The sequence below is a fragment of the Seriola dumerili genome, unplaced genomic scaffold (genome assembly GCF_002260705.1).
Source record: "Seriola dumerili isolate Sdu_G_001 unplaced genomic scaffold, Sdu_1.0 BDQW01000056.1, whole genome shotgun sequence".
NCBI classification, from domain to species: Eukaryota; Metazoa; Chordata; class Actinopteri; order Carangiformes; family Carangidae; genus Seriola; species Seriola dumerili.
Genome location: NW_019174311.1, coordinates 3,000,867 through 3,014,132, shown reverse-complemented (window position 1 = coordinate 3,014,132; position 13,266 = coordinate 3,000,867). Strand labels below are relative to the sequence as shown.

The 13,266-nt window shown below is 40.6% G+C and overlaps 1 protein-coding gene across 2 annotated transcripts in view; it reads left to right on the top strand.

Annotated features, from left to right (window-relative positions):
- Positions 1–13,266, top strand: part of LOC111219072 (thymocyte selection-associated high mobility group box protein TOX-like) — a 78,198-nt gene that overhangs the window by 52,381 nt on the left and 12,551 nt on the right. For both annotated transcript variants that reach the window (XM_022741659.1, XM_022741658.1), the window contains one exon: positions 1,316–1,573. In XM_022741659.1, the coding sequence (XP_022597380.1) occupies positions 1,316–1,573 (258 nt within the window). The remainder of the gene's footprint in view (positions 1–1,315; positions 1,574–13,266) is intronic.

Below are 13,266 nucleotides of genomic sequence, written 5' to 3'. Positions count from 1 at the left end.
GACATTGTAGCTGTTCCTCGACGTTTCTTGCCATTTGTTTGCTAAAAGTATTTGTTTGCAAGATGAATTGCTGCACTGGCAGGCGAGATGACAGCCTACACGAAGATGATATTGAATTGATTTCTGAAATGTTGCAGAACGGACTAGTTGATGTGTACCACGAGACATGAATAATAAAAATTCTATTAAAACGCTCTTGAATGGCTGACACTGGAATATTATTTGTGATGATTAATTTTCTTCAGTCATTATAAAGGGGAGTTGGCATCAGATTGCCTCTGACAAAATTGCTTTTCATTCCCTGGTGAATACCCTCAGTATGCTTTTTGAGAGCACAAAACCATATTTCTCGGCGTAATAATATGTCAAGATAGTCGCTGGAAAAGACAACCACGGGCTCTGCTTATGTATCACCTTATTAGTGCCATCAAATCTGTGTTGTCTTACCTCGTGCTAGTCATCTGAACACACTGGATACATTTCATAATGAGGAATGTGAGGTTTGTTTAGTCCAGTTTTACTATTTTCTAAAAAATATGATTGGCATTACAGCAATGAGATTACTATACAACGGTGTTTTTCCATGTAATGAATTTGATTAACTGTATTTTATAGGTGTGCAGGCTGACAGTTTGTTGCTTTAAAGCTGTCAAGATTTTCTGAAGCAAATTATTCTGTACAGCAGCTGTTGTTGTCTAACTCTAATTAATTTGCTGTGTATGAATGAATTCTTTACACTTTTTTTTTTTTTTTTTTTTGAAGCCCGGCGATTTACATTTCTAATTATTTTTATTTTCAGCAAAACAGCCTGAATTGACTGCTGCTTCAGTGTCTGCTGCAAACACAGATCTGAAAAAAAAACAACAAAAAAAACATCAACAGGTGCATTTAAGAGCCAGTTATGTAGTGTTTTAATTACTCTGGAACATCCTCTGTTAGCTGTTCCTCTCCTGGATTGTTACTGAACTCAGTTTGCCATGAAAATGTTGCTCAGCAGTACGATTGTCGGATGGACAAGTTCTTCATAGAGAAGATAGAGAATATGAGAAGAGTGTTGAAAACCAGCTTTTCATTTTATTTATTTAAATTTTTATTTATATTGTTCATGCGCTGCCTCCCACGTTCATGCAAATGACTGTAGGTGGGTTATAGACTCCAAACTGGCCATACATATAAATGCATGAGTCTGTCAATCTGTGACTTTCCTTTGTTTTTCAAATATAAATTAGGAACAAATGATCCTCTTGCAAACCTGAAAAAGAAGAAAAAAAATTAATGGATGTAATGTATTCCTTTATTTTCTCTGCTTCTCCAGAGCTACTCCAGTCAGGGCAGAGGTAGCGGTGGCGGTGGCGGAGGAGGGGATGAAGACTACGAGATTCCTCCCATCACACCCCCGAACCATGCCGACCCGTCTCTGCTGCACCTCATGGAGCACGAGTCCGGTTACCCCTTCCATTCCCTGCCTCACAACGGCCTGCTCAACACCTACTCCTACCCCGAGCTGCCCGCCCTCATGATGTCCAACATGCTGGGTCAGGACACCCACCTCCTCTCAGGGCCGATGCACTCAGTGAGTACACCTTTTTTTTTTTTTTGTTGTCTGTCTCTATTTTGCTGCGGCCCTTTGTGATCAAAGTCAAACGCTGTGGTAGGCAATTAGTCTTCAAGTCAGAGAGCATTTCCTCTGAAGGTTTCACATGTTTATGTCATTGAAAGTTCAGTCTTTCCCAAATGTTTCCTCAAATGACTCATCTTATGATCCAGTATTAGAGCTATAAACTTGAAAAAACAGCAATGAAATGGTAAAATTACTAGTTCTTACTAGTTACTTACTTCTGTCTGCTACTCTTAATGTTCTCATAATGGCAAAGCATTCTTCAATTACAGTGATAATTATCCCAGTGAGAGGTCAAGGAGGTTGAGGCAGTGAGGTCTAAGGCCGGAGTCTATACATGCAACATTTATAATACAGAGAGCTGGTGTCTCCTCAACACCCAGACCTCTGCAGCAAATCTCCTTCAATATCTATTCAGCTGCACATCTCAAAGATCTCATTGCCTGTGAACCAAGACAGAGAGCTAGAAACTTAGTGCGGCACATTTTCATTCGTTACGATCGGCAAAGCAAAAGGGGAACGGGGGAGGGATGGAGGATTGGGGTGGGGGGGTTGAATTGAAAATCTTGACTGGGAGGGGGGGATATCCCTTGTCAGCTACTTTTTCTTTTCAGAAGGATTCTTAGGACCCCCATTCCCCCCTCCAGTAAAGGGACTTTTTCTTGTGTTAAACATGCTTCAGACTGAACATGTAAACACCCCTGGCGAACGCATTCAGATGCTTTAATCATAGGATCGAACCAGATGAATTATAAATGGGCTCTGTGGTGAATTATTCAACGTTATATACTTTCATCTGACATAAATATTACTTTTTTCTCTCTGCCCTCCATCATGAATATTTATGCTTTAATGTGAGCATCCGTGGCGTTTATCCTCCGTTAATCAGGTCTTATGTGATTTTCAGAATCAAACTGCATAAGTTGCAGGCTCCGTTTTTTTTCCGTGGGTGGTAGCTAAGGCCTCCATTAAAGCCAGTCTTCAGGATTAGGTCACAATCCACTGGCTACTCTGCTGAATATGCTCGGTGCAGGAGAAAGATGCTGTTGACTGGAACATTCACAGTCAATCTGCTTTTTAGTGTTGACAAAAGCTATATAATCATCTGGATAAGTTGATTTCAGTAGATGGCAACATATAAACTGTTTCTCACTCTGCATGCATGTATGCAGTATGCAGTATTTATGTATATATTAATGCATACATTTATGTGATGTCCATACAGGAGTATATGCAACAAAGCAGCCCTATTTGGCCAATAACATTTTAGAAGGAAGCAGACAGGGAGTGCCTGCTTCTTAAATAGCTTTTGTTTCACCTTTGCAATTATTTATTTTCAAATACCCCTTCAGGGTAATGTTCCATTTTCTTATTTCACACCCCCTTTTCTCATAAATGAGCCGTCATTGCAATAAATCACTGTAAAAACAGAGACTTGCACACGCTGTGAAAGGTCCAGAGATTTATGTAACACATTCATGTTTCCCACTTCCACATTTTAGTACTACTCTAGCAGAGCCTGGCTAATAATAGCCACTATTAATATTTCTTGTTGCCTAGCAACCCTAGCAAGTAATAGCTTACTCTGGAAAAATAGATGACCGATAAGGAAGAAGGAGGGGGGGGGGGGGTAGTTGGAGTGGGGGGATTCAATTCATTTATTATCTCCTGGGACAAGAGGAGCTTATTTCTCAGGCTGAGGAATAGGAAAGTAGGCTGTATATTGAGAAATATTTTAAAGCAATTGAAGATGACGTTATTTTCATTTCAGATCCATTAGGGATGTTTCATTTGATGTTTCCCCAACAAAGTCAATTAACCTTAATTTCATACTGATACAGGTATAAGGAGGATTGAATTTATGTCTACTGAATGCTTAAAGAATAGTAAGGATGGGGAAAGGCTCTCAGCGTAACTGGGGTTGGAAATGAAGAGACAAGCCTTAACCTTTGTTGTATTGTATTGACAAAAGCCTTACAGTAAACCCACAGAATTGGAGGAGATAGCTGGAAAACCAAACGGCTAATCGTTCAACAGTCTTCTTACACCATCGTTGAAGAAGCAAATAGAAAGTCGACAGTTACCTTAAGGATACACTTCTCTTGAATAAAAGCTATCCTTCAGTGCACATATAAACCTCCTACAAGTACAAGCTCAGCTGGAGCAACAGATACGCGTCATCTCAAGGGATGTTGTTGCTGGTTTTTGTACAGCATTTAGCCTAAGGCTAAAGCTCTGTAAACTTCTCCCTGCTTTGGGATTCTCTTTTTCAGCGCACATCGATCCTACAGCAAACACAGTTAAATCATTAGGTCTACAGGATTTAGGGCAGTGGATTGACCATCATCATCATGGTGCATAGGCACATCATTTTGCATTGGTTCATCCTCGAGGCTTTTAAGTCTATAATTTCTGTTCATTTAGAGTTGACATATAATAATGTTGAGATTTCTGACTTGCAGAAAGGCATATGTCTCTGAAAGAGCCCTGTTGTTCTTGCTAAATTTTCTTTCTTTCTGACAACCTGCTCTTTTCCACCTAATTATGACTCCACAGGCTGCGGAAAAATATTAGCTGTTAAATCAAAAAGATATGCAGCAGGTGGGAGAAATAGGTGTCAAATATATGCATTGAGTAATAGGGCAATCAAATTTCAGAGCTTGTAGGCCTACATCTGATGTACATCAAGGTTTTATTTTTTTTTTATTTTCAAATCCGGCACTTTGTTCAGGCGTAAGTAGAGGTTGATCTTTTCTGCTGTAGTCACATGTTGTTCATAATAGCCTTAACTGCTAGTTTTGAACCATTTCTCAGATTTGAAATTGTACCATTTACAAGGACCCCAACAAGCAGCCGGATCAACATCAGCCCTAAATGACAGAGCTGTCAATCAGAAACGCTCTTAAATTCTCTTAACTCCTCCCCACGTTGCTGACCTGCTCTGTCAGCTTCGTTGAATTGAGGCAGAAAGAGCCAAGTCTTGGGTGACTGGATACTGTTAAATGCAGCGTGCTGTCGTGCGAATGCTCGGTGCTGAGGGAGAATCCCTGTCTCAACCTTAGCTGTCAGCGTTTCTGCCACCCCGGCGCTCGGGGAAGAGATGGCACCCAGGGGTCTCATGTTCAACAAGACCCCTGATCGTTTAGGTCTGGCTGAGGCTACGGCGGAGGGACATGCCAGCAAGAACGATCTCTTTGAAAAAATAAAGGAGGAGCGACACTCGACAGCAGACAGTAATGAGGGGTCACGGAGGAATTTGCAGAACGGCCCCAACATGGAGCTCTGAGGGGCACCAGCACGTTTAAATATTGAAACAGAGCACCAGCCCCTGTCTCATTACTGGTGTAATGAAGCTGCTTAGAGAGGAGGAAAGACTATGCCGCCAAAAAAGCAGCTGGCAGTTTTAGCAGTTTGTGTCACACATTCAGTCAGATAACTCTTGATGAGAAAACATGTGGTGCTAGATTAATTTTTTTTTGGCAGGATGTGTGATGTGTGTATAACAGTTCATTTTATGATCTGCTATTTAGATTGGTCACTTGTGGGCAGAAGAATGCAACAGACACACTGCACCGACGTTACTTTAGAACGTTGTTATTGCCCACCTGCACATGCAGCGATATATTAGCAATTTTAGAATTAACTTAGAGTTGTGTAGTTGTGTTGGTGGTCACCTGGTGGAATTAAATCCAATATTTACCCTCTTTATAAGCTCTGCTTTTGTTTTAGTCACACACTGAGTAAAGTACCTGGGTCTTTGGTTGCTAGACTTTAGTTTTTTAGTCAGAGTGTTTGCTCAAAACTGCTGCTGCTAGGGCAGGTAACAGGGTGAGACTGTAAGAAACTGTTAATTATCAGCATGTAAAACCACAATAATGAGCTCGAAGAGTCTAAAAAGATGAGGAGGTCTGTGATCATTTTCTTTGGGCGACCCATTTCACATTATACATTGTCAATCGATTCATTGGTAAAATAGAAAATATTGCTGATAGCGGAGCTTTAACTTTGGAAAACAAAGCTCATCTCATCACTGCCTGTATTAGAAAGAATGACAGAGAAATACTGAGCATTAGTGCAGCTGTGCACAGTGCATACGTAAGTGCAGTGTTTGCACTGTACCATGGGACAGTATAGTAGAGTATTTACTGCGTGTGTGTGCGTGTGCGTGCGTGCATGCTTGCTTGCGTGTGTGTGCATGTGTGTGTGTGTGTATGTGTGTGCCTGTATTTCCAGGATCAGTCTTTGTAGAGTCACTGATTGCTACAAGGTTATGTGAGCTTGACTTAATTTGACTTCATTTAATCTGCGATAGGATATTTATTTTGCATCACTTGGCATTTAGGACATAGACGGCGAGGGAAAAGGCCATAACTATTTTAAAGCAGTGACATAAAAACTGTATTGACAGCTGTGGTTATTGACAGTGCGGGGATGGTTAGATAGAGGCCCAATCAAGCCATTAAAAAGGGCAAAGTACAGCTATTGACGCTGTACACCAATCTTTTTTTGTAAAACATGTTAGAGAGGTGAGAAATATGTCCAGATTGTAAATGCAGAAGCAGAAGGGTGAACATAAAGAAAGTGTTCACAGTTTAATCTGTTGTACAGTGCATGCAGTGAAATCCACTCAGTGATCTAAGTTGCACACCTTTCCCATTTTCCAGGTCCCGTCCACTGCCTGCTGTCTAATGAGGCTGCCTTGAAATAAACTTAAAAAAAAAATAAGAATTTTAAATTGCAGTTTGATTTGACTTCACATGCTCAGTGCAGCTGGATTACTTGTGTTTTTTTTTTTTAAATTGAAACAGAAATCGTTTCTCTTTTTTTTTTTTTCCAGTGAAGGTTTAAGACATATCTCATATGACCTGCTTGCTCTGCTGCGTTTCACAGGCATAGATATGACATCTTGGTGACATTCCCAGATAAATCACTTTTTGTAACAGTAGAAATGTTTTCTGTTGTGGCTTTTCATTTCACAAAAAGACAGATGCCCCTCAGTGCTACACTCCACAAGAGGGGCGAACAATGTGTCTTGTAGTTGTCAAGAGAAATGACAGCGGGATAATTGGTAGGGCACTCCCGTTTCGTTTAAACTGAAACAAATAGGCTTCCAGAGAGAACAGTGCTTTAAAAAAAAGTAAAGCTTTGTTTTGCGCAGCTTATTATGCAGCGTTCGGAGTGAAGTAATGAAGAGGAGTATTAATGGACTGAGCATTAAAAACAAATGCACATTCATTGCAGTTCATGAATATTCATGGAACTAATTCAAATAACCTTAGGCGACTGTTACGACTAATGAATATTTAAAACAGCTTGGTCACAGAGATTTGAACATTGCATTACAGCTGACTTTCTGAGAGCATCATGTACAAGGGTAAACAATTAGGAATGGCAAAAACAGATTTCAGTAGTGATCAGAATACATCTGGAAAACAATATCTCATGTTGTCATATTAGTTATGGGCCATTGGCGAGAACGTGATGACATACAAGAGGACAACAGGGTGAAGAGCTGGCAATAATCAGAACTGTTGCTTAAACAATTAGCTGTTTAATCAGTTAGTCAATCAACAGAGTATTAATCAATAACAATTTAAAAAATCAGTCATTTATTATGCAAAAATGCTAAACGTTACAGTTCACTGTGCAAAACAAGAGAGGAAGATTTTTGGGAGACACTGATGGCTATTTGTCACTATTTCATAGGCCAAATTTTTAATTGAAAAAAAGAATTCACTGTTTCATCAATAAAGACAAGAATCTTATGTCGCAACCCTGATCAAATTCAGTAATATAAATAGTCATTTATTTGTGCTGGTTGGGAAGGGGAAGGATTGAAGGGCAGGAAAAGACAAGCGGCCATAGTGCAGCGTCTAACAGAGAGGGATTCATCCTCAGACAGACCTGAGCGGTGACCAAACATGTTTACATTTTGCCATGCTTCTTTTGAAAAAGCCCGGCACCCTCACACGCTGCGAGAAGGAGAATCCCGTACTGCCCGCTTAAAAGGGGGGGGCCTCGGCTGCCTCCTTTGAGGGATCAGCGTGGTGACTCGTCCTCCTCACCGCCACCGCAACGCTAATTAGGCCCACCACAAAGCCAGCCTGTGGGGATAATGTCCCATTATTAGAGTCATTTGTTTCAATTAACCGCTCTGTGATTCTACAATAGCACTGCGCAGCCCAGCGCAAAGAAGCCATTACTCTCGCCCAAGGAACCACTGAGGTTTGGGACAAGAGTGTTTGTAAGAAGGTTACGGATACCAGCTCCTGCCAGCGGTGGTGCTGCCAGGCTCCACGTTCTGCCCTGTCACCAGTCAGCTGTGTCAACAGGGAGAAAGAGAGCCAACAAGTCCTTATTCATATCATTTTTATAGTATTAAAGATTGTTACGGACTTTGCTGAGAGTTTTGCTCACTGAGAACTTACTGAACATTAGTATAAGGGATTGTTGAGCTGAGTGTGGACTACTGAGAACAAAACACTCTTCTTTTCCCCTTTTACATGCTGAGAGCATTGTGGTTTACCATTCTGCTACTGTATACTTAAACTGCTCTTGTCATTTTTAGACTGCAATCAGGTTACTTTCTGAGCTTTGTGCAACCGGCTCTCTTTTTCTCTTCAGCTCATGTACCTCTAAAATCCTTGTCAAAAATTAAGGAGGTTTACTTTCATCACATCAGTGGACTACGGAAGCAGATTGACAATAGTACCCTGCTCCCCTACCTGGGAATTGCAAAATGACGATTAGTCCAGTGCCATCATCAAGGGACCCCAGATAATGGCTGTTTGTACTGTTTGTGTACTTACATACGGCCTGCTGCCGGTCACAGTTACAGGCTGAAAGAGCCTACTGGCTGCAGGTTGCATAAGGCATGAGCGTGAGAGATTATGACTGTGATTTGTTGCCTAATGTAAGAGGAAGGACGTCTAGAAATAATGTTTGTATAAGTGGTTTTGATGTAAATTCTAGTGCAATTTTTCAAGCATTAAAAAGCATGTGAATGATATCCAAAAATATAAACTTATTTCTTGAAACATGTCTGTTTCCTGATCATTTGCCTGTAATTTTTTGTCAGCTACGAGCTTCACTGAAAACCACCTCAATGTTTTTGGACACTTTGTGGACACACAAAGACGCTTATCAACTCCAAATGCTCCTGAATACAATATTTCAGAGCACTTTTCGGTCCTTTCAACACTAGATAATGGAAATTTCGATTGATACCAAGAGGTTGCTGCCCTGTGATGCCTCTGTTGCCAGGCTCTCTCATTGGCTTTCTCCCCCCGCTGCGCAGATGTTTACAAAGAGACATCACCAGCTCACATTAAAGGGTTCAAGTTGTCCCCTTGGGCTGTTGCTATGGAAATAACCCTGCTATGGTCGCTCATTCATGTTTGATTAATTGTTTTTTCCTTTCTGTGCTGCTGCCTCTACAAAGACCTCATCATGGGAACATTTCATCTTGAAAACAAACAATAGAAAAAGATGAATATGTCAAAATCTGTTTTATTTGGACGTTGAGATATTCTCTCTTTCTGCTTTATGGGCATTTTGTGGATGTTCTGTGGTGATAAAAGTCTTAGAAATCGTATTAGTGTTGTATTAATGTTGATAAAGCCTTGCCTGTGAAGCCATACAATCATAGAGACTATTTCGTTCTTTCGTTTCCCAGACTTACCTGTACTGAAGATAAGCATTTTGTCTTTTTTTTCCCTTCTAAATTGCACTGTGTAGTGCTGAGCTACAGCAACCCACTGGGGCCAATTAGGATGCCAGCAGAGCCAGGAAGTGCATAGCAGATGCTTTTGCCACTATTTATTAAAATCCAATCTGTGGGGGCCCCTCCAACAGCTCGTTAAACTACCGTTAATCTAATTAGCTCTCACTTGCCACTGTTTTCACCACATTACCAAATACAAGGGCCTCGACTTTGCAATTTAGGCTGATTAAGTAGGTCCAGTGCTGTTAGGCAAAGCTTGTAGGGAGGAGCTCCTCAGAGCTGTCAGTCATTTTCCAGAGTCAAATAAATCATGCAGCTTAGTTCAGCTATGGCTGTGGGCTTGAGTTTGAATTAAAATATCTGCAATGGGAATATTGGTTGAAATAAAATCCACATTGCGAGCTCAGTACTGCAGCCCTGCATGTCTGAAAACACGAACAAAGTACTCCACATCATAAAGACCATGTATATTTGTAATGGCATGGTACCAAAACTGGATACAAATTCCATAATGGGCTCTTTATGGATCAGGTCTATACGATTCCCACTGATGTCCTTTCATGTTTTTAAGATCACGACCATGAATCGGCACTTCCGGTTCATTATTGTTTGGGCCGGGCTGTATTTTTATTTGATGAGTGCTGCTCTCTGGGCGCGTGCCTGGTTCTACTCAGAGATCTGTGCGGCGGCTTTGACATGCAGTCTCGCTCATTGCTTACAGATGGGCAGTCTGACATGGAGCTGTAATAGCTTCCAGATGAGGAGGGTACGGTATATATTTTAAGACATATTTCAACCCATCAAGCTTTCATGGTGAACTAAATGATGGGAATATATAAAGACAAGACTAAAACAGGGGTGATTGTAAAATAATTGATAGGTAGTATAAGATACAAAGAATTTATAGCAACTTTTAGGTAAAATTGACAATCATACTTTGTATAATATTCAAACAGGATGTAAGAAACTATTTTAACAGGCATCTTGTACTTTGGATTCCATTTATGGTAGCAACAGGCAGTGTTTCTGTAGCGAAGGCTGAATCATTTAGATCTCAAACAGCTTTGTTTACATTCTCATCCTGCCTGCCAACTTTCTGTAAGGCAACAATCCCGACAGCATTACATACAGGTGCACTTTGAAACGCTAGCTGAAACCCATATCTAAATAACGACTAAATGCATGTAATAAAAAACAAAATGTAAGCCCACATGATCCCTGCTCCATTTATAGCAACTTAACAACGACTTGCTTCCTTTTTCTCAAAACCCACTCCAGCATCAATTCTCGTCTGCTCTAAAACCATCTGATCATACAGTCAAATAGAAAAGACTGACATCATGTTGTAATGTAGTTTAAATACATAATGATGTCTGGAAAAACTTTGTTATTCGTCATTCGTCATACGCTTCTGTGCTGCATGTGTCTTTACAAGCTGCAGCTAACAGCTGGATCGATGATTCAGTTGACAAACAAGCTCTTACATTTTTGAGCCAGCTGACTTTGTAGCCACTTATGAAAGGCGTGTGCCACGATAACGTCGTCCTCTGATATTTTTGTTGCACTGCACAACCTTCAGGATCCCACTTTTTCCTTAAGGCTGCGAATTACAGCTGGTGGTGAAAATTGCAGAAAAATTGTATATGGCATCTTGAAATTACATTATTCTCACTGCTGCTATTTCAACCATGGCCATTTATCTATTTATAAACCCACAAAGGCTTACAGTCTGTAACAGCTGCACTAAGCTCTGCTTCTTTCCAGTGTGCTGGTGTGGAGAGGCTGGTGATTGTACTGTTGAAGAGATCTGTTCTACTGTTCCACGTGTACATTTTTTTTTTATAAATATCAATGATATTATGAGATAATATGTATAACTACAGCTCTTGATCTTTTCGCCGGTAAGATCCATTTATATTGTGACAAATGTTGATGCAATTCTGGTTCTTTAAAGCGGCTATAATCAATATTTGTATATTACCAATGGTTCACATGACTACTTGTATGTGAAAGTGGTCACTTGTGAAGAACCCACTGAGTATTGGTGTCCTCCAGCCATTATTTTGGTTTTTCCGGTCCCCAGCTTCTCTTGGTCCGCTCTGGCTGTTCTCGTCAATGTTATTTTCAGCCGCAGCAGACAGCTAAAAAGGTCTAAAAGCCCACTGTGCACCTCCTGCTCAGTACCAAACAGCACACAGACACAGTTAGCTACCTGCTTGTGAACATAGGAACATTTAGTAGCTAAAGAGCCAGATACTCCCCACAGGATTTGGTGAAGAGCAAAACAAAGCTAAAAGGAAACTGAATATCAGAGCTAAACTCATCACGATGGACACAAACACCATAACAAATTAAACCTGATGTTCTAGCAAGTTTGACATCAACTTCATAAGGTGACATTACAGCTTGCCTCTGCTGCACCCAAGTGGCTAAAAAATCAATCACAGAGTTATTGTAGGTTTAAGGATGACCAATAGAACACATGCTTGCTCCCTTCAGTTAAGTTTAAGTTGATGCTACAATCACTTGGTCTGGTAAGACCAGTCACAAAAGGTAGCTAATATTAGCTAATGTTAGCTAACTTCAGCATGTCACAGTCATGTTGCCGAATGTTGATGGTGACTCAAGACAATCATAGGAAACAAGGGAAATTAAGTCTGCTATTATTCTGAAATTACCACTTGCCACACATTGTATTTTGGGATTGAAGCATGTGTCATAAGCTTCCTTCATGCCTCTTAAAAGCTGATTTTAAAAGGTTTGTTGTTTAGACAATAATTTAACACGACTGTACCATAGACTGTAAATAAAGATGGACGTAGCCTCCATGACGTCACCCACAGGTTTCTGAAGAGCAGTTTTGAAGCTCAGAGTGAGCTGTTTTACTGTCGCCTTCTTGCCAGTACCTGACTCCGCCCTCAATTGTGCAGAACTTTAAGTCTTAATAAAATGTAAACAGGTTGTAAACATGTTTATTTCTGCTGTAAAGTTAGGCATTTTAACATGGGAGTCTATGAGGATTGATTCGCTTTTGGAGCCAGCCTCAAGCGGCCATTAGAAGAACTGCAGTTTTTGGTACTTACATGTTGGCTTCATGTTTCAGCCTCGGAGGTTGCTGTTTGGGCAGAACTGAGAAAAAACAATGCTAAATGTGGTCCCATTATAGAAAAATCTCCAAGTTAAATCTGCTTTTATTAGATAGATTATTCCACTATGAGTCTTTGATTGATGACGTTAAGCTGCTGTTTCTAAGAGCCTCTTTTGTAGTGCTTGTATTCCTTTAGCTCATTCTTCAGGCAGGTACACGTTCACTCAGGATTTTCCTGCAAGAAGTAGTATGTGAAAATGGGTATGCCATGTATTCTCTTTTGATGCCGATCCACTAATACAAACTGTATAATAACTGAAAGCTAGTGCTGTGTGCGTGCGTGTGTGTGTGTGTGTGTGTGTGTTTTCCCATTTTACAGCTGTTTGGTTTGAAATCCATGTAACAATGCGTATAGACTTTGGAAATGGGTGGCATTCAGATTTGATGTGCGCTGCGTTCAGTATCTGCATCATGTTTTGGTGTAATGACCATCACTGTAAAGAGAGAGTGTATCTGTGCATCACCTCGGAGTAGTTTGTTTGTTTTTATGGCCTTTTTAAATCGATGCACCATGCATGCAGCACTATCCACTTTGCTGTTCAGTGTATATGAAGACGACGACGATGATGATGATGATGATGATGATGATGCACATATACAGTATTCAGGGGGCTGTGATTGGACGAACACTTTGACACAGTGCCATACTATTACCAGTCTCTGCGTTCCTGCGTCCCTCTACATCACTCCACCCCACTCCCCCTCCTTTTATCTGTTCTCTTTACATCAACTCTCTTCCTCTTTTCCTCTGCATCTCACTCTCTCCACTCTTCTCTC